General features: G+C 31.7%; 2 protein-coding genes, 1 long non-coding RNA gene and 1 other non-coding gene across 9 annotated transcripts in view; all 4 read left to right on the top strand.

Moving 5' to 3' along the window:
- Nucleotides 1-2,037: 2,037 nt before the first annotated feature.
- LOC100803729 (tubby-like F-box protein) lies at nt 2,038-6,901 on the top strand. 6 transcript variants are annotated; one of them, XM_006598688.4, is made up of 6 exons: nt 2,038-2,153; nt 2,646-2,705; nt 3,364-3,718; nt 3,867-3,954; nt 5,042-5,174; nt 5,869-6,901. In XM_006598688.4, the coding sequence occupies exons 3-6, from the start codon at nt 3,377-3,379 to the stop codon at nt 6,578-6,580; spliced, it is 1,275 nt and encodes a 424-aa protein (XP_006598751.1). In that variant the 5' UTR covers nt 2,038-2,153; nt 2,646-2,705; nt 3,364-3,376; the 3' UTR covers nt 6,581-6,901. The 6 variants fall into 6 exon arrangements, with proteins under 6 accessions (XP_006598751.1, XP_040866126.1, XP_006598752.1 ...); XM_041010193.1 differs by having other exon boundaries at nt 2,145-2,206; XM_041010192.1 differs by having other exon boundaries at nt 2,646-3,718.
- Nucleotides 6,902-15,980: 9,079 nt separating this feature from the next.
- Nucleotides 15,981-19,490, top strand: LOC102669248 (uncharacterized). The gene is made up of 2 exons (XR_418887.4): nt 15,981-16,496; nt 19,261-19,490. It is a non-coding gene; the product is annotated as an uncharacterized lncRNA (long non-coding RNA).
- LOC112999839 (small nucleolar RNA snoR118) lies at nt 17,080-17,164 on the top strand. The gene has a single exon (XR_003265057.1). It is a non-coding gene; the product is annotated as a small nucleolar RNA snoR118 (small nucleolar RNA).
- Nucleotides 19,491-21,224: 1,734 nt separating the features above from the next.
- The window catches only part of LOC100803195 (uncharacterized), a 10,550-nt gene continuing 7,063 nt past the window's right edge, over nt 21,225-24,711 (top strand). The window contains exons 1-6 of the mRNA XM_014769251.3: nt 21,225-21,530; nt 21,662-21,727; nt 22,687-22,752; nt 22,851-22,926; nt 23,041-23,118; nt 23,199-23,216. Of these exons, the coding sequence (XP_014624737.1) occupies nt 21,432-21,530; nt 21,662-21,727; nt 22,687-22,752; nt 22,851-22,926; nt 23,041-23,118; nt 23,199-23,216 (403 nt within the window). The 5' untranslated portion in view covers nt 21,225-21,431. The remainder of the gene's footprint in view (nt 21,531-21,661; nt 21,728-22,686; nt 22,753-22,850; nt 22,927-23,040; nt 23,119-23,198; nt 23,217-24,711) is intronic.

Genomic DNA, 24,711 nt, shown 5'->3' with positions numbered 1-24,711 from the left:
TTTACATATCCCTCGTTGTATTAAGAATGTTGTTTTAATGGAAAGGATATGATTGTGTTTGTGTAAAAAAAAAAAAAACTATTTTAATGCATACCAACTTTCTATAGTTTGCTACCTGATATTGCAATTAACAAATTATAGAAGATGGCACACAAGATTTTGCTACCATATCCAAGTTAACACGGTTCAAAGCAGATAATACAAGACTAGTACATTGAGATTCCACAACCATTCTTGTTACATATGATCTTCAACAGATTGCCTTGAATGGGTTTGATATTCTATCTCTAAAAGGATTTGCTAACTATTTTGGTTCCACAAAATGATCTTTTTAGAGACCAATATCGAACTTCCAAACCATATAACCTCTACAAACCCTTGTACATTTAGAAACCCATTTTGAAACATATACTTGTACGATGTATATGTTGATCCCACCATGGCCAAGGAGGCTAACATGACTCAATGAGTTGCAAGAGTATTCAGCACAAAGAATAATTCTCAAATCAAAATTAGAAACCTAATCCTCGACTCCACTCCCTTCGAATCGAAGAATATTGAACTTGCCTAATAAGATGTTGTTTGCCATCGGATTATGACACTCTTGAACCACCATTAGAGCCACTACTTGTGTGATTCCCCCATTCAAATTACTTGCAACTATTTAATTGAGGTGTCAATCTATATAAATCTCGTTTTCATGTTCTTAACAATTCTCATGATTTCAAGATCCATGAGTCCAACTTGCTCTCTAGTGTATAATAGAGTAGATAAGTAATTAATTAGAGAGATAAAGGGTGTATTAAAAAGTTATCTAATGATTTTTTAAAAAAATAACAAATTAATTATATTTCTTAATACTTATACTTGTATCAAAACCTTAAACATCCTATAAATAAAAATGAAAGGAGTAACTCATTATACTTTTTACCTCTAAAAATCAGATACATGTATGTTGGTGCAGTCTATTTTAGTATATTTATCGGTTTCTATATAAGATTTGCTTAGAAATTAAATGTTAACTTTCCTTATTTCGATTTACAACTTAAACTCTTTTCAATAAATTAAGTACTTATTATCACATAAAAGTATTATATAATTACTTTTTAGAATTTTTGAAATATTAAGCTTAGTTTAACCAAACCCTAATAACCTTCCACTCAGTTCAACATTTTTAATTTTTAAACTAACAAAACAAAGTAAAATTAAATCAAACCAAGTCGCGTAAAATTAATTGGACCAAAATGATTTTCACCTTGATTTTATAAATCCAACTTGTTAATCAAACTTAAATTTATCCTCTCGTCTTAATCTATGCGACATCCATTAAGTTTAAAAGAGTGAACCTTTGCGTGTGGCCTACAGCCACATACACCAAATCAAAGAGGTGCAATATTTTTGTCAAAAATTTTTCTAGAATGATTTCAAACTCTCTTTATAACCTTTTTCATTTAATATTTTACATAAGAGATTAAAAAAACTAATAAAAAAAACATTGCTCTTAATTTTATAGCTAAAGTAATCATGGTACTGAAAATTAATTTTATGGACAATCCAAAGATCAAACTTTAGTGAAATACTTCAAGATTTTTTTTTTTTGCTGAAACCAAAAATTCTAATTTTTATGGTAATTAAAAAATTTATAAAAAAAAAGTCTTATTTTGATTGCGTCCTTATCGTAACTTCCCTGCGTCACTCCGCACTGTATTCCACTTCCACTAAACACACCGTTACTCTTTACTCGAGTAACGTAGTTTGGACTTCGGAGTCGGATGCCACTAGATGCATAAAAGTCAACTGTCAAGGGTTAAACCGTAATTTGACTTCCACAGCATAAAACGTCTCTACCAAGTGGGTGCTAACTTTAATTAGCTTATTTAATTTAATTCAAGTTTATTTCAATTTAAAATCCCGTATTGGGTAATTAATAATTAATTAAGCAGCTTTTATGGTTATGTTATCTATAACAATTAATAATATATTTAATGTAATTATAATAGTTATTAATAACAATTGAAGTAGTTTGTTTCTTGGTGGGATTTAATAAATGCAGTGAGTGCGTGTCTTTCGGAGTCAGAGGTTTGTGTCACAGACACGGAAAGGGAAAGAGAAAACACAGAGAGAAACAAAACATTACTTCTTTGAACTTGATGGTGAGTTTCTTCTTCTTCTCTGATCTTCCTTCTTTTTTTTCTTCTCTTGAATGGTAAATTTCTAGTCTTTTGCAATTGATGCGCCTTTTTTGTTATTGTAGTCCTTCTTGTTTGCTTTTCTTTGCCTTTTCCATTTCTTTTTCTTAACTTTGATTGGAGTGTTGACCCAGAATTTTCTTGGTCTGGTTAACAGTTTCTCAAGTTTGTTCTTTTGGGTTCTCCTATTAGCTTCTGAAAGTTTCCATTTTTTCATTTTCTAGTCTGAGTTTTTGTGGAATTTTCATTTGGGGTTAATTCGGTGTCTTTTGTGAGTTTTTTTTTTCTACGACTTATCAATTCTGTAGTATATGAATTTTTTTTAAAAAAATTGTTTTCTGGTTTTACTATTAGTTTATTACTGTTGCTGCTTTTGTAAAAAAAAGTTTATTATTATTATTATTATTATTATTATTATTATTATTATTATTATTATTATTATTATGTTCTATACAGATCTCTTGTGATTAGGGTGGTCAGAAACGCTTTATTCCTCACTGAAGTTTGGTAATTGAGGTTTGTTATGTGAACTACTATCTAATGTCTTGTTTTCTGCTTTGTGGTTGTTTGCTCCTGTTCGTGAGAGACATTCTTAGAGGTTCAGGGTTTTTTCTTTATATGTTTATAACATAAATAGATATGTTAGGCTTATTACTTTATGACTACTGATGCTTTAGTTTCAGTTTTGACTTCTTTTTTCTTTAATTTTTTTATCCCTTTGTGGGGGAAAGTTAGGTTGGTTGGTAGAAGCTTAAATTTTTTGTAAGATACTAAGATTCTATTTAGAATTTGTTGCTCTTTTCAGTCTTTTGAAAAGTAAGATTTAGGGGGTTCAACTGTTGGTGTCTTGGAGATAATGTTTTAAAATATGATTCTGACAAAGGTCTGAAATTTTAGGCCTCTTTAGACTTTAGGTTCATGTGAGGCTTTCTTTTATGAGAATCTCTCTCTTTTGTGTTTTTTCCCTTTTCCCTCTTTGTGCTTTTCCCTAGCTGTGTTTTGATACTTTTATGACTTAATAACTAAGCATTGAAACTGGATTTAAATTAGAGTTTTGTTGATTTGTAGCTCTTTACCCTGCTAATACTTGTGAGTTGTGACATCTGACTAGAGTGGATTAGTGGAACGTTTTCCGTTAAGTGGTGTTACTCACATTAATTTTTTGGGCTGTTAGTGTATTGTAGCAAATGTCCTTCCGCAGTATTGTTCGTGATGTTAGGGACGGATTTGGAAGCTTATCAAGGCGGAGTTTTGATGTAAGGCTTTCTGGTGGGGGCAAGTCGAATAGTTTGGTCCATGAGGAGCACGAATGCCTGCCAGTTGTACAGAACAGCCGGTGGGCTAGCCTTCCGCCTGAGCTTCTTCGTGATGTTATTAAAAGATTGGAAGAAAGTGAGACTACATGGCCTGCTCGTAAGCACGTGGTTGCGTGTGCTGCTGTGTGCAGGTCCTGGAGAGGAATGTGCAAAGAAATTGTTACCAGTCCTGAGTTCTGTGGGAAGATTACTTTCCCTGTCTCCCTGAAGCAGGTGAGATTTTTGTTATCTCCTATCTTGTGTAAATTATATATTTCAAAAGAACTGGTTCATGCTTGTGAGAGATATAAATTGTGTACTAGAATGCATGATCATATTTTGACTTATGATTTTTTATTGACTCTTGTTTTACAATTTACAGCCTGGTTCAAGGGATGGAACCATCCAGTGTTTCATCAAGAGAGACAAATCTAATCTGACGTACCACCTATTCCTTTGTCTTAGTCCTGGTAAGCACAATTGTTTTTCTTTGTTTGACACTGACATATATGAGTTTGCCTGGTTGCCTTTTATGAGATTGGTTTGAATTTATTTATTATGTAATTTAATAGCTAACGGCATGTAATGTGATGATCTGATTTACTTATTTCCATAATCACCTAATCTGATTTATCATTCAGTGTGGAAGATTTTGTGCCCCCTTGATTTGTTATTTTACTTAATAGCACATGACCTTCATGTCCTTATGGGAAAATGGAGAGCTCAATGGTATTATCTTATGCTTGAAAAATTTATTCTCATTCAAGATTTGTGAACCAACCAAATCTGTTTTTCAATCTAAGGTTAGCTCATCCTGCTAACTTTGGTGACATCAGTCTAGAGTACAGGTTCACTAGATTATTAGTTCATTAATGTAAGTGTTGATGAATGCAAATCTACTAAAAATATATGATTTTGTGCCACCACAAACTAGATCTTGCCAAGACTTTCCTTGTCATAGTGGATTGTGTATTCTATTCCATCTAAACTCAGTTCTTGTATGTACAGTTGAGCTACCTAGTGATTGTTTTCTACACTTTACAATGGCCAAGTTCTTTGTTATGGCCTACTTCTGTATTTATTGTGTTCATTTATTAAAATTAGCAAGCTATGGGATTGGGAATTTAAGCCTCTTCATACTTCCTGCTTACAAGCTGTTTTATCTTCCTTTGTAACTACATTAAGACAATAGTAAGTGTTTACATGCTGATTAAGATGCATACTCCTTTTCTTGGAAATGATTTGGTTGTGCATGCTTGAGTCAGTTTTGTGCAGCTGAGATTAACTGGAAACCAGGAATCATGAGCAAATAGTTTGTGCTACTTTATTCTGTCCTACTTTAACAACCAATAGATTATCTACTTTTTTCTTCTAATTTTTAGTGAATTGATTTAATTATTTACTATGTTGACTACTAAAACAACACAGTTCTATTTTCTGAACTGACAAATTGCATTGTCGTTACCTTCTACAGCCTATAAATGTACATTGAGAAGTTTTTGGACTTAGTTGTCATTGTCTCTGGGACATTTTTTTAATTCTTGACTGTCCATGCAGCATTGCTAGTTGAAAATGGAAAGTTTCTTCTTTCTGCAAAACGGACCAGAAGAACAACATGCACAGAGTATATTATATCAATGGATGCGGATAACATATCAAGATCTAATAGCACTTACATTGGAAAACTCAGGTATATTCTCTTTAGATTCTAGTTTCTCACAGCATGCATTTTGTGTGATCAATCATGGTTTTACTGATATCTGTTTTGAATGATGTGGAGAACTTTATGTTTTCACATATTTCTTTTGTAAAGCTTATTCTTGTTGATTATAATATGATCGGTGGTCTTGATGATGATTGAATTTAGTACATCCCTGAGATCTTCCAACTATGTCTGCATCTCCTCTATAATATCAAAACATATATGCAGCTCCAACAAAAAGTCTAATTTGGTGTTTTGTATTTCTGTTTACAAGTTACTAGAACTAAGTAGCAGCATATAGCTTTAACAAAGTTTGGTATGTGAAGTAAACGCTATTATTTTCTAAGGCCTCTTGACTTCATCTATGATCTATAATTACTGTAATTGAAAATTTCTCTTGTTCTATTTCCACTTTTAAACATATCAATGGTTTTCAAGTATGTATTAATGCACTTGGTTTTTTCTTGTCTTTTCTCCAATTATATGTCTAATTCTGTTCTTCCTTTAATTCTGAAATGATTATAATTTTCATCCATGTGTTTGTTTTTTACTTTTTTGGATGTGTTTATGGTTTTTGTAATTTCTAATACCATTATTTTCCCCTATTACTGTTCAAGAAATCACTGTTCTGCATTTTTCTGGCAATATAAACTTATACTGTGTCAATCTCCCCTCATTTCAGGTCAAATTTTCTCGGCACCAAGTTTATAATTTATGATACACAGCCTCCCTATAACAATGCTCAGCTGTCTCCTCCAGGCCGAAGCCGTAGGTTTTATTCAAAAAAGGTTTCTCCAAAGGTCCCTAGTGGCAGCTACAATATTGCCCAGATCACCTATGAGTTGAATGTCCTTGGTACTAGGGGCCCGCGCAGAATGAACTGCACCATGCACTCAATCCCTATGTCAGCCCTTGAGCCTGGTTGCACTGTCCCGGGCCAGCCAGAGCTCCTTCCCCGCTCCCTTGAGGATTCCTTCCGAAGCATATCCTTTGCTAGATCGATCGATAACTCAACCGAGTTTAGCAGCTCCAGGTTCTCGGACATATTTCTGGCAGGCAAAGAAGAGGAGCAGGGAAAGGATAGGCCTTTAGTTCTCAAGAACAAATCTCCAAGATGGCACGAGCAGCTGCAGTGTTGGTGCCTCAACTTTAGGGGAAGGGTGACTGTTGCGTCCGTCAAGAATTTTCAGCTGATTGCTGCAACGCAGCCACCTGCAACTGGTGCTCCTACGCCATCATCGCAGCCTGCTCAGTCTGATCATGACAAGATCATTCTTCAGTTTGGCAAGGTTGGCAAGGATATATTTACTATGGACTATAGATATCCCCTATCTGCTTTTCAGGCTTTTGCCATTTGCTTGACTAGTTTTGACACAAAACTGGCTTGTGAATAGTGACAATGAGAGGTATGGTACAAAGACAATAGCATTCTATCTCCATTTATGTATTCACTGCGAGGTGAAGCTGCATGGAGTCATTTTACACCAAATGGTTTAACTGTAAAGGACAGAACAACCTTTGCTCAATATGTTTTTTCTTATATCCTTTTCCTTTTATGTTAGTCTTCAACAAACTATCTGTCAAACATGTGTTGCTTACCCGCAGTGTAATTGGCTTCTTCCAATGGTAGGCTCCCCTGAACCAAAAAACACATTAGTATGCTTTGTTGCTTCTTCATTTTGCTTCATGAAATATAAATTAGTCATTAAGATGTATAAATATGCAGCAGTTACATTACAAATTCATAACTTGCATGGTAAAAATTGGATTAGATAATTTAAATTATAGGCCAAGTTGATCCATGAAGATTGCGGTGACAGCAATAGTTAGGGAGTAAAATGGATGATTTGAATGAATTTTGAGTTGGATTATAATGTACAGATTTTAAAAAATTATTAATCTATGTATGCTTCACCATTGTCTCGATACAGTTAGAATTCAGCAGAAGCTCTCCAGAATCTCACTAGATCCTGCTTCATAGATTGCACGGGGCCTAACCACTTAAACCAATGATTATTTTTATTTTTTATTTTTATAAAAAAAAAAACTGGTTCCTTAACCACCCTCCAATTAAATAATCCAACTAGCCAATAATGGATGATCTTTTACAAAATGTATGGAAGAGGTGCAATAATATAGTGGTGTATTTGATTTCTCATTTTGTTTATCCTTCCATATATAGGACAAAGCATTCTGTGAATGGGAAAAACAGGTGTGGGGTGGGGTGGGACTAGCCTATCTTTAAGGGGGGCAAAGATTAAGATTAAAATGAATTTTTAAAATTGATATGTTAAATTTAATCACCAAAAGGTTTATAATGATTTTTTATATAGAAAAAGGTTTATAATGATCAACAATTTCATAAAATGTAAATTAAATTGAAACAAAAAAAATAAAGAACTTTCAATGGTCATTCAGGATAATTGAATTCGACAGTACTTTGTCTTGTCAAATTCATCAATAATTGACTTTATACTAAAAACATTAGTAATGACAACTATGTTATTTATTTGTAAGAAACTTGTCATCCATTTTTGTTTCAGGGTCTTGTCACGAGAGTTTTCATTGCTAAAAGTGCTCTCACTGTAGTTGTAGAAAATATTAGTGGGAGCTACCAAACAAATAGCAATGGGGGAGAAAAAGGAATAGGATCAAGTGATGGATAAAAAGAAATATGAAAAGACAAGGGCATTCTTTTTTAGTACAACTCAAGTTACAAGTAGCAAGAAATTGGACCAACGGGATCCAAGAAAAGGAAAAAAGAACAACTTCTTTGTGATAGCCAACAGAACCCTATTTACTAGTTTCTTTCTCTTTTTGTTTATTTATTTCCTTTGGTCAACACTAATTTCTTCCAAGAGTGTGGTTGGATTGATGAAAGAGGAGGGAATGGATGGGAAAAAATTCCATTGTTTGGTTTACGTGAAAGATGATGGAAGGAAATGAGACCAAATCTATTTCATTCTATTACTTATTCTTGTTTTTCTTCCTCTACAATTAGGGTGCACATGATGGAATCAAACTTTCTGAATTACAAATTATCATATTGATCTTATAAATTACCCATAGCCTTCTCCTATCTTATTCTTTTTTTCCTTTCTTCTTCCTCTTCTATCTTCTGTATAATTTTCTTTAATCTTCTTCTTCTTCTTTTATAGGCCCTTCTTCTTTCTCTTCATAAAACTTTCTTCTATATTATCATTCCAATAACATCAAGCGTTCATTTTCTTTCACCCCTTTGTTGTTAACATGCTGGTTCTCCAGTCAAATTACGTTTTGTGAATCATATATACTTGCTCATTATTATTTTCCATAACTTTCTATGATTATTATAACACTATTATGTGATATGGAAAAAAAATAGAGGAATATGATTGGTTGTATGTGTAGAACACTTTTTACCTCGAGTGTTAATCTCTTTTATTATACACTTTGTTGTACAAAGGTAAGAATTTGGATGAGGATTTATACAAAAAAGAGCTGAAATAAATTTGATGGGATGAGACTAGGGCCAGCGGGGCCAACTTCGGGCCACTATCATCAATATGAGGCTTTAGACCCAGAAAAAGGCTGGGTTGGAATAAATTCATTTTTGTTATATTATGTGGGCCCATTCGTTGAAATTGGTTTCTATTACTTGCTGATGTAAAAGTTTATTTTAAAATATTAATACCTCAACAAGAAAAGGTGATCTACTGTGACTAACCCCTATTAATCATTTGATGGGATATCTACAAAAATTATATTATTTCTGATGTATAACCAATTATAATTCGAATGTTGGTTTTTATTTGAATAATTTGCTGAAAAGTGATTTGAAGATAAAATTAGTTTGGTGGAACTTATGTTCCTCTGTTTTAGAAATATGCTCATTTATTTTTCTTCATATCTATTCTTACCTTAAAATACAGATTTACAAATTAATCAAACGTATTATTAAAGTATTAGAAAACAGTTTGTAGTCATGATTTTGGCTTCAATATCAAAGTTTTTGAAGTATCAATGACCACAATTGCAGTCATATGAACTACATTTATCTACAATTTCTTACAATGTCATAAATCGCAATGAAGACACAATTATGGTCGCAATTTAAAACCTTACACGTTAACAATAGGTAAACTAGTTGTTCACAACTCACAATGGTGTTAGTTAGATTTATGGCTGTTTAATGCATGGAACAGTCTGGTAATGATGCCAACATATATGGATGAAGTGAATCATGCATGGTGGTTATGAGCAATTTAGCGATATGAGGCTAATCTCGTTGGTCACTTTTAGTAGCGACAGTAGGTAACTGCTTTGAAATTTGGTATTGTGGGTCTTTGTTCGTATACCATAACCATAAAACTATGTGGAATTTGTGGTGGTATTAACTAGTTGATTTGGGAAAAATATCATGAAAGTTTTTTAAGTAGTTTATAAAATGAAAATATAAAAAAAAATCTAGCAACATAATATAAGTTCTCTTAAGATATGTTTATTTTTCATAATGTTGTGAAGGGTTTACTGTCTTTTTTCATGTCTAAATTGTTTCAAATTTATGTTTTTAGTCTCTCATTTAAATTTTGATAAGTTAAAAAAAAAATTGTTACCACTTTTAGTCTATGTTATGTAATAGCATTAATTACAGATGAGTAATGATGTTGGCAGTTCCATGACTTACTCTGTCATTAAGAAATCATGTCTAATTTTTTTTATAAATTATATTTTCAATCTTTCATCAACCAGCATGACTTGGGTAATTGTTCTGAACATATGAGAGGTTGTAAACATAATTTATCTAGAAAATAAAATACTCGTGACTCTCACATCATATTCCTTAATAAAATGACAAATTATTGGATTCTAACATTATTATTAATCATTAATTAACATTGTTGTTATTTGATAAGAGACTAAAAGTTATAAATAAAAAAATTCAAGAAAAGTTTGATGATCCAAATTTAGATTGTGGACTAAAAGCATAAATTCAAAATTAAGGATAAAAAATATTGTAAACCCTATTGTAAACTAACAACAAATATCTCATTTGATTGACTTTTAAAATATCAAAAAAAAATTATTTACTTTAGTTTTTTTATAATATTTTTTTCATTGTATTAAAAACTAAAGCAAATAAAATTTTATAGTGAAAAAATTATAAAACTAGAGATAAAATTGAATAACGCCTAAAATTTTAGCAACTAAAAGTAAATGTTACTCCTTTATGAAAAAAACAATGTAGCCAGGCTACTACACCACCCAACATTGGAGTCTTTTTCTTGTCAGAAAATAACAGAGTCAGGGCAATTAACAGGGCTAGAGGGGTATGGAGCAAATTGACATGCAAACAATTTGTGCCAAACTAACAAAGAATATACAATTAGGATAAAACAATTAAGTATTAAAACATTGTTATGGCCTTATAGGTTGTCAAAATTTTAAAACAAATCAACAAACACAAAACTGTGGGATCCCTGTAGTAGAATTGTCTGAGTAAGAAAACAACAGTGAAAGTTACCATACAAAACTAGTATTTTGTCAAGTTATTTGTGGAGTGTGTGGAATTGGGACCAAGGGGTCATAATTACTTCACATATATTTAATGGTTGGGAACTTGGGATCGCTTTCGGTCACGAGACCATAAAGTTGTTGAGATTTTCCCTACATACGCTAATCCACACAAACAGGAAGAGGTTCACACAAAGCACAAGGCCAGAAAAAAAGACAAACTCAACTATTCAGAATCTTAAGACATAACACATGTTATCCAATTGGAATGGATTAATTCCATGTCAAAATGAAGGATTTGGGCAAGAAATTTTGTTAATCCTAGCTAAACCATCTTAGTTGCTAACAAGCTTCTAATCAATAATCATGGAAAATCTTCTCATGCTTCTCCTTTGTGCATAGATTTTGTTTTTCAACTCTGACTATTCTTATATTCTGATATATTGAAATTTATTTAAGGGATAAAAAAAATATTTTTTCTTTGTAAATAGATGAAAACAAATTTTGCTTTGTAAATTTTTATTTAAGAGTGGTCCTCCCCAGTTATCCAAAATCAGTGATAAAGATGAAGAATATGGAACAAAGAAAGAACCCATGAGAGCCAGAAATAGGCATAGAATTTAACACATTAAAAAGTTAATAATAGCTAGACTCACTACACCAATATATATTTAGAATATAATTAATTAGAGTCAGTGACCTAATTATATATACTTAAAATATGTTGTGAAACATATATTGGGGTGGCAGATAGATCAAGGTATAGTTGATCCATGACAGACTTACGAGAAGTGAGCACTGCTTCCAACCATTTGAGTGCTACTCATCATGGTGCTTGGTGGTGGTGCTTGTTGTTGCACTTGATCTGAGTGCACATGATTTTGGTGCCTGGCATGGTTATGGAGCCTTGAAGAAGAAGATGAAGGGGCTTCCCCCAACTACAGTTTGGTGTCAGAAAAGATGGAGAGTAGTCAGAAGTATGATGTGGTCTACAAGGTAGTGGAGTTACAGCTAGAGGAGTCAAGGAGAAAAAGCATAATATGCACCCATTTCTTTCCTTCATCTCTCTCTATTTTCTCTCTCACTAATGTCATCAATGCTCTCTTGCATGATATAAAAACAGTTCTATTCTTGGGTTGTGAAAAATAAATTATGGCAAAAAATAGCTTAGCTTCTTTGGTTATGGGTTTGGACGTGATTTTCCATGTTTTGGATTTAATTTTGACAAGTTAATGATTACAATTTCGATGTTCCAAAAGTGATATTTTTTGTTTTCCTTCTCTTATATTAACTTTTCCATCATCTTATTTTCTCTCTTTTTTTCTTTTTCTGTCTTACTTTTTTCATTACATTATTTATTAGTGTATCTATTACGTCTATTTTTTATAGTTATTTTATCTTATTATATCAATCTTTTATACTTATCTCCTTCCTTTTTAATTTCTATAAAAGAAAATCATAATAAGAATTTGTTATGAACACGGTGCTTGGACACGTGCTCTGCACTTCCAGTCGTTGAATGTACTACTTGGCGTGTAACGGTGGGAAACATTGATCGATCAGTTACTTTTTTGTTTTAATATTATAATCTTTCTTACAGTACCTAGTAAAATACTGTGTTCTTCGTTATAAGATTTTTTCAAAAATTTATAAATGACGAGTTGTTTTAAGTGGTGTAAATGTTATATTCAACTATCATATCAATACATTTTTTAAGTTTTTTATTTTCTTATTATATAAAATTTTTTATTATATTTTTTCTTTTTTTCTTCTCTTCTTATTTAAGTTTCATATTACATCACCTGTAAGATTCCCTCCCAGTGCGGTGGGTAACTTTGGTGAGGAAGTACCCTTTCTCTTTTATTCTATTAATTTTGTTTTCCTTACTAATTACTTTTTATACTCTACTTATTTACTAATTACTTTTTATACTCTTGCTAAGCTGCTTTCTAGTGTATTACTTCTGCAAAATTATTATTGAGTGTGCTTGATCAAAAACACTTTTGAGGAAATTGTAAATTTTGGGGCATTTTTATAAGACAAGCATTAATAATTTTTTTATACAAGTATTAATAATTTTATTATTATTTGATTTACATCTCAACTCAATAGTTATAAGGTTGTTGAGTTAAACACTATTCTTTTTCAGTGTATTATGTGTATGTGTATAATTATAATAATATTTTTCATAAAATTCTTAATTCTTGATTTTTTATAATTAAAAGTATAAAAAAATTAAGTCTTGTAAACTCATTAGACTTTGAACAGACCTTAAGATTTAATAATCAGTTATAAAAATACATACAAATTATCTATCAATAAAGTACTCACAATGGACAAAGAAAATTGAATCCACAATCTTATGGGATATAAGTCCATTTCTTATCTAGGAGATCAATCTTTGTTGGTTTAATTATTGATTTTCATAGTTTTTCTATGACACACATATGATATAGAGCCACTATTCATCTTTGGATGTTACTATTAGCCTCAACAACAAAAAATTTGGCCCTTAGTGACCAAGAGCAATTACAATAGTATTCTTTTGTCACTCTCTTATCTTCATTCTTCTCTCTCTCTTTCCTTTTTTTCATTCATTCTTTCTTTTTTCTCTTTCCCTTTGCCCCGCTCTTTACTCTTTGCAATTAAGTTGTTGTTGTTTTTTTTTGTGGTCCTACATAATTACGATTTTGTTGTGAAATTTCGCATAGGGGAATCATAATTCTATTATTTCCGTTGTTGTTAATGCATAAATGTGATTCCATTGTGCAAATGAACTTGTTGCATAACGAAATCTTATTTATGTTATCCATTTTTTACAACTAACCGTATTTGATGTATTGATTATGTAAGTCAATGGATTGGAATAAGTTTATATCTAACAAGGTTACAATGTTAGTTGAATGAAAAAATATGGATAATGGAAGCCAATTATTTTACCAGCCCAACCTTTTATGTGGAATCAAGCCTAATGATGCTATGAGGGATAATAATAATGAAAATGTGGATGGTGAAGACACTAATATACAAGCGCAACCTAGTTATCTTGACTTTTCTAGTTATTTCATAGTTGATAAGGTATATTTCATGACTGATAAGATTTATTTGTATGTGTTTTTTGTTTTGTTATTGAATAATTTTTTTGATTCTTTTAGATTTTTTAAAAGCGTGATAATTTGTTAAATTGAGCTTGACATGTGAGAAATGAACATGAGTGTATGATTATCATTCATAAGTAAGAAGTAATTAAAAAAATATGTTAGACTGGATTGTGAAAAAGGAGAAAAGAAGTGCAAACAATATAGAGACAAGTTAGTGCATAAGTCCACTGAAATCAGAAAATATGGATGTCCTTTTGAATTAAAGGGGAGATTTGTGAAAATCATAGGGTGGAGACTTGTTGAATGTGGTTTCCGTAACCATAAAGTGACGAAAACATTGTTTGGTCATTCATGTGTTCATGTGTTGGTCGTTTAAGCACGGAAGAAAAATCCATGGTCAATTGATGAAAAATATGGTGAGGCAAATTGTTTGTTTTGTTGCCCAATGAACTATATTGTATTCACCTTTGAGGATAGTGTTGTCGGGAAATTACAATGCTCTATGCAGTTTGAGTTTTGCTCTAAACATGTAATCTATGAACATTTAATAACTAATGTTGCAATCTTCACATTTTTCTTTAGGTCTTCTATGTGTTGTGTTTTAAAACTTTAAATAGATGGTCATTTTTTGCTCATTAAAGTGTAAATAGGAAAAATTACAGTAAATTGTCCTTTGTGCTATCTGTTGCAGCCCAATGATGGATTTATTGATTATTGAGTGGTTACTTGGTTTACTTTAAAACCGTTACCTTTGCTTCTCTCTCTTTGTGTCTCTCTGTGTCGGTTTTTGTGTGTGTGTGTGCATATGTACTTATAATGTATACATAGATGGTGCAAGAAAGCTGTAAAGGAAACCAGTGTCAATAGCTGCAGATGATTTGATTCATATTTAGCTGAGGGCTCTGCATTTTTTTTTTCTGGTAGCATTAGTTGATTTATCGCATAGATCAACTACTTGCCAAGAATTGAATGCGGGTGTTTTACTCTGATTTCTTTACTCATTATATTTCTACTAGCAACAACAATATGAATGGTTATCACAGTTTCCATTCTGAAAAATGTTAGCAACACATTTCTTAATAGTTAATACCCTTTTTTCCTCACTTTCCTATTAGGTAAAATTAATGCTGGTATCAATGTGTTAGTGGTATGTCCCATGATTTGGCAGAATATTAGAAAATATGCTACTCACATTCCTTACATTTTTTCATCATCTTTGTGACTGATTGCTTACTTTTCTGTAGTTGTGGATTAGGCTCTAATGGTAAATTGTAGCTTTGCCATTAGTGTGTGACTTGCTTATCTTTTAGCATGTGCTTAGCAATTGAAGTTACATGCTACTACCGTTTTACTTAATTTGTTGACAACAGATTATGCTGGATCAGAAGACACTTTTGGACTGTTGATGGTGATAATCGTGTGTAGTACTTGGTGGCCAAACAAATCATCCCCCATTTTCCATTGATTCAAGGAATTACGTGTTCAGCCTTTGGGATTTGTTGCTAAAATCCAAAAGGATATGTTTGTTCAGTGTACTATTCTGGGTTTCTGTGACCAAACTTTGTTTCTTCGGAAAAAATAAATAATAATTTGTTCATTGATCTTTGCATTTTAGTTTGTATTTTCTTGCCTTTTTTTTTCTTTCTTGAAAAGGGCCGTCTAACTCTTTGCATGATGAATTAACTTCAATTTTTGAATAATATCATAATCTTTCAAACTTATTAAAGGGATGGATAATTGACCTCATATGAGAAAAAAATGTTATATGAAAGTAATCATTAATTAATCAAATATGAATAATTAGAATTTAATATCATGTAATCACTTATTAAAATTATATGAGTTTTAGACATTAAATTTTAATTTTTCATAAATGATTATACGATTCAAATATAATCATTTTTTTATTAAAATATTTTCTCTCATAAGATGTATTTTTAATATTTTTTTAAAAAGAGGTTTTGAAAAGAAAAGAAAAAATGTTTGTTTGAAATATCTTAAAGATTATTTATTTTTTTCACATGTATTTCTCTTATATTTTTATTTTATAAATTGTTAACGGGATTAATAGATGAATGCTATAGAGTAATTCATTAATTTTGGATGTGGGAAGTTGAGGAAGTTGCTATGGTGAGCATAATCTTCAGATTGTTTCTGGCTTTATTATGCTGGGAGCGTCATCATTAATTTGCGAGTGTGCAAAGGGTTTTTTTAAGGCATTAGTTGTGCTTCTTTCTTTTTTTTTACTGTAAAATAAAACTGTGCTTATTTTTTAAGTTTTATAAAGTCTTAATATAAAGTCCCACCTAAATGCTAAATATATAATATTTAAAGGAACCAATATGAAAGCACGACCATATATGAGTAAATAATGAAAAAAAAAAATCAACGTATTCAAGAATTATAAAAACTTAAATGTTTGTCAGGATTAAAGGTTTTTTTTTTTAGGCAATGTCAGGATTAAAATTTAGTAATTATATGAATTTATTTAAAAGGATTATGTGCGGGTATCTTTTAATTTTTTTATTATTCAAATTATTTTTTACAATAAGTAAAGGTCCTGGGCTACTTGATCGGCCCAAAGATAAAGCCCATCGGTGAATCCATTGGTTTCCACCGAAACACTATATACGATTACCTCTCACCAAGCCAGATCAAACCCTAACGCCGTTTCTTGTACCACTCGCAGAAAATTCCGCAACAAACAGGGAGCAAGGTTCAACACTATATATATATATATATATATATATATATTGCCTTTTCTTTTTCTTCTGTGTTGAATTTGTTTTCTGTTTTTCTTTTTTTGCATCTATGTGATGTTCTGAGCAAGCTGCATTTTCCTCTCGTTACCTTGCTTATGTTCGACGCATTTTTGTTTTATTTAATTTCAATGGAGTGGATCTTATATCTGAAAGAAATTTTACTCTGTAAAATGAAGTTTAGTATTTGATAATTGAAGCAAATTGCTTGTATTTTGCCCAATGATGCACAAATATATTGTTGAGCAGCTACACGGTTTCTTTCATAACCCGATCTGCATCTCTCTTTCTCTCTCTTCCTTCCTACTTGTGTGTGTGTGTGTGCGTGTGTGTGTGTGAGCAATGCTAGCATTTCACTCGGAGGGTGCGTGAAGGTTATGAATGAAACCAGTGATAAAAGCTGTGTATGATTTCATTTTAAGCTATGAGATCTGAGGGTTTTGTATTTTCTTGTCATAAATTCTCCACTTCAATATTTATTTTCTTATTTATTGTGGCGATTTGTTTATTATTGGCTTGTTTGATTGTTTTTCATGGCTAGTGAATGATGATATGCACTGGGCTCTGAGCTGTTTTAACTGCACTTTTGATGGAAATGCACAGCCTAGAAAGCTAGGTCTGACTACCCACAAGTTAAAAAAGGGTCTGATTTGGTGAATTCATCGGTTCTCATTGCATATTAATTTCATTCCCTTCAAACCCTAATGTGTTATTCTTCAGTGTTGGTCAAGAATCTCTATTTTTTTTAACAGTCTTCCTTCCACTGGTTCTGCTATTTATTTTTGTTTGTGTTTAGTTTTATTTGCTGTCTTTTTTATGTGTTGTTTTGGGATTTTTTTTTCTGATTGATATGTGGAAGTAAAGGGCTTTCTCATTAACATGTTGGTTAGTCTTTGATGTGGCTTCTATAAATATTTGTTTGTTCTGAAATGTAAAGCCTTTCGTGTGATGTGATGCTTTCAGATGCATTGTTTATCTAGGAGCTCTTTTATGTCTTGACCCTTCTTACTACTCTAAATTGATTTCTGAAAATCACAACTAAGATACAAAATTTCATCTGAAAATAAATTTGATGATGATCTTTTGGGCAAATTGTCTGTCGTCCTTCCCAATGATGCACAAATATACTATTGAATGACTTAATGGTTTTGTTCGTAGCCTGATATGCATCTCTCCCCCTTCTCTCTCTCTCTCTGTGTGTGTGTGTTGTTTCTTGGAAAGGTGCAAGAAGGTTGTGAATGAACCGGAGGTAAAGGCTGTAGATGATTTAGTTATTAATCTATTAGAACTGAGGGCTTTGAATTCTTCCTCGTTTATTTTGTTTCTAATAGCTGGCTTAAAGAATTTCAATGTAAATGTAATTTTTTATTAGTTGGGCAAAGAGAGCTCCCTCATAATTTCTTAATGCTTGTCTGTTTACTTTTTCTTCTCTCTGTATGATGAGAATTGTTTTCCGATTGTTGTGGAGCTTCTGCGTTGTTTTCCTCTTTGCATATTGTATTTTCATCAACATCTTCCTTGTTTCATCTTTTCCTCTTGGTGCATTATCTGTATTCTATTTGTTTTTTTTTTTGGAGAGGCTCTTGTAAGCATTTCCTCTGTTTTCAACTGCAAAATTATAACTGAATCTTTTAACTGTGAAAAAAAGTTCGGAATTGATAATTGAAGCAAATTACTTGTTATTTGGCCCAATGATGCACAAATAGATTGTTGAGCAGCTACATGGTATCGATCATAACCTGAAGTGCACCTCTCTCTCTCTCTCTCTCTCTCTCTCTCTCCCTCACAATATATCTCTTTTCCTCTGTGTGTGTGTGTGCGTGTGTGTGTTTGTGTATACGGGATGCAATGCTAGCAACACCCTGATCTGAAAGGTGCAATAAGGTTATGAATGAAACCAGTGACAAAAGCTGTAGATGATTGTGTTAAGCTATGAGATCTGAGGGCTTCAAATTCCTTTTCTCCTTCCGGATTTCATCCTTGTGTCTCTTTACTTTTGTTGTCTTTAAATTATATGTACATCAATGTTTCTTTTATTCTTTTTTATTTTATTTGTTTATTGTTGGCTGTGTTAATTATTTTTCATATTTAGTGGTTGGCCTTAGCAGTTTTAACTGTACTATTGATTGACCTGCAAATCTGCAATCATGCCCAATGATGTATAGAGACTTTTGAATGAATGGCTTCATGGTTTTGTAATTTTGTTCATAACCTGATTTGCATATTTTTCTCTCCTTTTTCTTGTCCTTCACCATCTCCTTTTCCTCCTCTACTTTTTCTTCTCTCTCTGCTCTGTGTTTGTGTTTATTTGGAAGTTGCAAGAAGGTTGTGAATGAAACTAGTGATAAAGGCTGTAGATGGTTTTGTATTGATCTGAGATCTTAGGGCATTGGTTTCTTTTTTGTTTATTTTGATTCTAACAGCTAGCTTAAAATCAAACTTTTAAATGTTAAAAATCAAAATTTTCTCAATAGTCGTCGTACCAAGACTACTTTCCCCGTGGTTGTTATTTATTTTTTCCATTTTTTTTTTGTTGAAATACTAGCTCTGTGATTGGTTGCTTGCTTTTTTGTAGTTGGGGAATTAGGTTCTAATGATAATTTATAAAACTTTTAACTGGTGTGACTTTTTGGCGATCTTTTAACATGTGTTCAGTGATTGAAGTTTTGTTGTAGAATTCTTTTACTTGTGCATGCTACTATATAATTCTGTTGATACCAGATTATGCTGTGGATTGGATGACACTGGTGGGTGGCCTAGCAAAATCATCGATTCTAGGAAAATGTGTGAAAAGCCTTGAGATATTCAGTGTATTCTGGGTTATGCCTAAGGGATTGCTTGTGATCAAATGTCGATTCTTTGGAAAAAGTTTTAGTTTATGCATTCATCTACTCATTTGGATTGTATTTTCCTGCTTTTGTAATCTTTGAGCCTTGAGGTAATTGTGGGAAGGAACGATGGAGTTGTGTCCACGGCGTTTCAATTCCGTAATTCTCTGATAATCTTGTAGACTTGTTAATGGAATAATTCGTGTTATAAAATAATTAGAAAGGAAAGAAAGAACTTTGGTAAAAATAACTGAATTATACGTAACCCTGGCTGGAGTCAGAATTATACTTATTCTTTTTTTTTTTAAATCAAAATTTTGAAATTTGTTATTAATTGCCAATTATTACTTTAACGTAAACAAATAAAATGCGCATGGACAACAACTTATGAGTAAATAAACATTGCTTATTTATGGATTATCAAAAGTAAATGTTTAGCGCCATCAGTGTAATATTTAATAATTATTTCAATACTAGATAACTATCTACCGTTAGCAAAATGAGCTTAACATGTGATAAGTGAAATTAACAAAAATGTATTAGATAAATAATATAATTTTTTAAAGGGCAAAGTTATTTTCATGAAAATGTCAATTATGATATATATATATATATTTATATATATATACATATGAACGAGCTGAATTCGAATAATTTGATTTATTTACTTCCCTAATATGCATCATAATTCATTGTAAAGTATTTTTTTTATGTTGTACTTGTTCATTTTAATTCATGTAAATTTCACCTCAACTCATCCTCTACTTTTACTTGATGGCTTTCTATGATATTTTTTATTTGGTTGCCTAAATTAAATGTTTACAACTGCTCATCTACAAAATTTCGGTATATGTTTACAATTCATGTTCATTGTGACTGATGCCGTTCCTGTGGTGAAATGACGTGGATAATTAACTTTCTTATATTTATGTTTAATGTTTAATAAAAAAATTTATACTTGTAAAATACAGACATTCTAGTTTTGACATCTAATCTTTTATTTTTTTTTTGTTTGATTTTAGTAGCAGATAAATTTTAAATTTTGAAAAAGATGTTTGTTGTGAAAATAACAGGACTACTTTAGATGATCAGAACTTGTTAACTAACGCTATGTTAATCACATTATAAGTCACTAATAATGAGTAGTAAAATTAAACATAAACATATGAGTTAAAATATGATAAGTTTGACACTAAAATTAAAATTATCTATTTTACATGTACTAAAAATTATTTAAATTATTTTCCTCTTATATTTTTATTCCCTCATTTTACATCGTAATATAAGATTAATTTAGATGTATTTTTTTTTTCAAAGGTAAACCAAAGGCAAATAAAGCAAAGATAAATATCCAATTTAGTTTATATAATTTATATTTACTAACCATTGTGTCCATATAATATAAAAATTAACTATTTAATCCACAAATATTAAATGTTACAATAATTTGATTTAATCGTTAAATTTTTTCCTTGTTAATAAAGTTAATTTATGTGGTTCATACTTATTCACATAACAAATACATGCGTTTTTCATGTTATTTTGGATTAAATTATGTTTTTTAATGTTTTAAAAATTAATACATTATAAAAGTGAGAATTTAGTCTAGAATGACGTAAAAAATCATTATACGGAATATATTTATATTTATCAGGTGCATGAGTATGAGTCATGTAAGTTAAGTCTCTTACGAATATAGAAAGAATTTTATCTATTAAATCAAATTCTCTGTGACATTTATCATTTATGGATTAAATAACTAATTTATATAATACAAAAAATTATCTTTCATTAAATTCACCATTTACCCACAAAATAATTATAAATAGCCAAAACCAAAGCAGCACTAATAGCAGCCAGGCATAATAAGGCAATGCAAAGAAGGAAAAGCGGCGTACGAACTCTCTGTCAGACTCTCACGCACTGAGGCATAACTCTCTCATCTTTCATTACTTACTCTTCTCTCTCTCAAACATCCAAAGCTCCAAACCAAAACCTGTTTTGTTCCCAGTCTCTGAAGACACACAAGTGTTAGTGTTACAGACACACCATCCATACAAACAGATGTTGGAAGCCAAGTGTCTCAAAAAAGCAGTGGTTCCTTCCACTTTGATTCAAGACCCTTCTCCTGGAAGCCTTCAGTGCACACGCCTTGCTCTCCGTGTAGTGTACCCTTCTATGTTCTCTCCATATAATAATCTCTTCTTCTCATTCTTTACTCTTTTTTTTTTTCTGCTTCTCAATCACTCTAACTTTCTTCTTTTTTCTTTTGTTGTTAACATCTCAATTCTCAGGTTAGCGAGGACCAAAGTTCTTGTTTTGTTTACATTGCCTCCGGTCCCCACATTTATAGGCTCCACGTACGCATACTTTTTCATTTTTTTTTCTACTCAAAGTTTCAAAGTTTGCAGTTTTAGCACTCATTTTTTCTTTCCTCAGCTCTAGGCATTTGTGGCTAAATGCCTCTTAGTTTATGCGATATGTGATTTTAAGTAGTAAAAGTAAAATGGCACTGGAAAGGAAACCATTAACAGAAAAAAAAATGTTTTAAAATGCATCTAAGTGAGTGATTTGGTGTGCATTGTAATTATTAGAGACTCGGAATGGAGTAGTAAAATTCTTGGTGTTTGTTAGTTTTTTTTTATCGGGAAATGTTAATCGTTAGTTTCTTGTTAATGGGATTTCCCTTCTTTCTTAACCACCCACCCACCCAACCTTGTATCTCCTTGGTGTTTGTTAGTTAAGCCCTGTTTAGATGAACTTCTGTATAAACACTTACAAGAAGAAGAAAAAATGTAAAATTAAATAAGTTTCACTTGTAAGTTAAAGTTAGCTTATACACCAGTGAGGCATGGAACAACTGACATGGGTTGTTTGGCCTAACGTAGTGGTCTCATGTTCAAGTCCTTCGTAAGTAGTTGTGTTAAATATATGGAGAGTTTTTCTGTCCTTAGTGGTTCTACTTGGCTTGAGTAGGATTATCTTCAATGCAGGATACTTGTGATCTTATACAAGGAAAATTAGCTTATGTAGAAACCAATTTATAGAAATTCTCTCATTTAGCTTCTTCAAAAGCTAATTTGAACTTATGAATGAGATAATTTTAATTTTATGGGATACATTTAATTTATTTTACTTTGTTATTTTCTTTTCCTTTAAGTGTTTACTGAGAAGATTATCCAAACAGACTTTAGGAAAATTGGTTGTGCTGATGTAAAACACAAAATATCACTTTGCTGGTTTATTTTGAGTCTTTGTTGGCTACTTTTAGTCCTACAAATGGTTGTTTTAATTAACTATGGTTTATATTACTCTGTAGATTGCTCTGGGAGAATCTTCAATCAGCGAAGGAAAAGATAGCCTATTGATACCTGAACACACTGAGGTATATATAATCTTGTAAAGAAAATCTACACGCTTCATCCTTGCTTTTGTTTACTTATTTATCATTTTAATAAGTTTGCATATTATGGTCTCTTGTAGATTATTGCCTCGTCGTTACTCAGTCGATGCCCTCATCGTTCAGAAATTCAGAGTATTGCTCTTGCTGAGGTGGAGAGTATGTGATTTTTGCATCATGGGCATTTCTTTAATATTTTGTTTAGCCACAATTTGTCTTCCATCAAAATTTGCATGCATATAGCAATTTATATTTTAACTTGCCATGTTTTAGGCTGTGGCTATGTAATGTTGGGAAGTGTGGATTCATATGGTCATCTCATTGTGTCTAAACTAGATGCGTCTGGTGAAGGTACATTTTTCTGTTTTACCTTAACCATTCTAGCTTTCCTCGCATTGAGAATTAAATTTAACTTGTACTTTATTTTGAAGAAGTAGACATACTGGCCTTTAATTATGATGTTTTTCTGGAAAAATATACAGTCGAACTCAATTATTGGATAATTTTCTGTTTCCCTTTAGTTTTTCTCACAGCTGTAGTTCTGTGGTGCCAATTCAGAAATAAGGACATGTTTCTCGATTAGACTATAATATTTGATGATTGATAATGGCAACTGATAATTTTCATTTTTCCTTAGTGGATTACAGTTCACGCTACATGAACTCTTACTAAATAGCTATATGGATAAATAGACATTTGTTGGATATGGATATGAATAGGAAATACCTCCTATCTGTAAATCATGCAACTGTGGTGAACCTTGAATGCTTGATTTGTTCCAAGTCATTGGGTATGCACAAGATTAGATCTGCTTATATACTTATTTAATCTTTGATAATGTTAATATGTTATTCTTCCTTCACTGTCTTTGTTTTCAAGAGTCTAGTACCTGAATATCATTTTGCATTAGTGGCCATAATTTTGCAATGGTTCCCTTTTGTTAGTAATTTTTCTGCATTACAGTTGGTGATTTGTGCCTTATGTTCTTTTTAAGTACCTGAATATCATCTTGCATTAGTGCCATATTTTAACAAAAAGCAAGCACCTAAAATGACCATGTGCCCTGTGTTCTTTGTAAGATGCTTGCTTTTTGTAACTTATTTAACACTTGTTGTACTGTCTTCAACTTCATCCCTTTGACAACTTATCGTTTGAACTTCTATGTTTAGCAGCTGAATCGTTTGAACTTTGAGAACTTCTATGTTTACCTTCAGAAATTGAAACACTTTTACCTCCAGTAAAGCTTTGGTTGAATTCTAGTTCGTACATAACATATCTTGTTCATTGGTTTACTAATTATATTTATATGGCAGGTTCTTTCTAGCATGTTAATTATTAAGAGTACAAAATAGATAAATGTTCTGTTATTCTGTTAATAATAGAATTGGGTAGTAAACATCAACTGCATTTTTTGTGTTCATTTTCTTACTGGGTTCTTTAGTAGGGCTCTACATCAGGAAAGAAATATACAAAATTTAGTCTGAACGTACCCTGGTTCAAGGGTGGTTGTCAGATAAGACAAAGTGTTAGGTGGGGACCACTCATTCATCCAAGAGTCAAAATTGGTCAACTCATTTTGGCCCTTTATTTATTTGTTTGTTTCTTTTTGGTGAAAGGGATTTCATTAAGATGGATAGAAGATGGATACAAATATAAGAGATGATAAGAGATCCTCCTTAAAAAATTTAAATACGTCTGAAGAAAACACGAAAGATCAATGGGAATAACCAAATGAGTTTGTGAATCAAGTTGACATAGCCATTTACTCGCCAAAATCCCAAGACAATGTTCTTAGAAATGGACCTGCCAAGATCCAAACCTTCCTCCTTAGGACAACAGTACACCTCCCAACTCACCAAATGATCATATCTCATATCAGTAGCACCAGACAACCTATTTTGTCAAATTTTAATTTTGGCTGCTTGCATTTTCCTTCTGAGATTT

The sequence above is a fragment of the Glycine max genome, chromosome 16 (assembly GCF_000004515.6).
Source record: "Glycine max cultivar Williams 82 chromosome 16, Glycine_max_v4.0, whole genome shotgun sequence".
Lineage (NCBI taxonomy): Eukaryota > Viridiplantae > Streptophyta > Magnoliopsida > Fabales > Fabaceae > Glycine > Glycine max.
Note: the sequence above shows the minus strand (reverse complement) of the source record. Positions and strands in the feature narration are given on the sequence as shown.

Excerpts from the sequence above, each read along its gene's own strand:
- LOC100803729 (XM_006598688.4), top strand. The coding sequence starts at position 3,377 with ATGTCCTTCCGCAGTATTGTTCGTGATGTTAGGGACGGATTTGGAAGC. Across the intron at positions 3,955-5,041 it reads ATTCCTTTGTCTTAGTCCTG|CATTGCTAGTTGAAAATGGA; the intron begins GTAAGCACAATT and ends CTGTCCATGCAG. Across the intron at positions 5,175-5,868 it reads ACTTACATTGGAAAACTCAG|GTCAAATTTTCTCGGCACCA; the intron begins GTATATTCTCTT and ends CCCTCATTTCAG.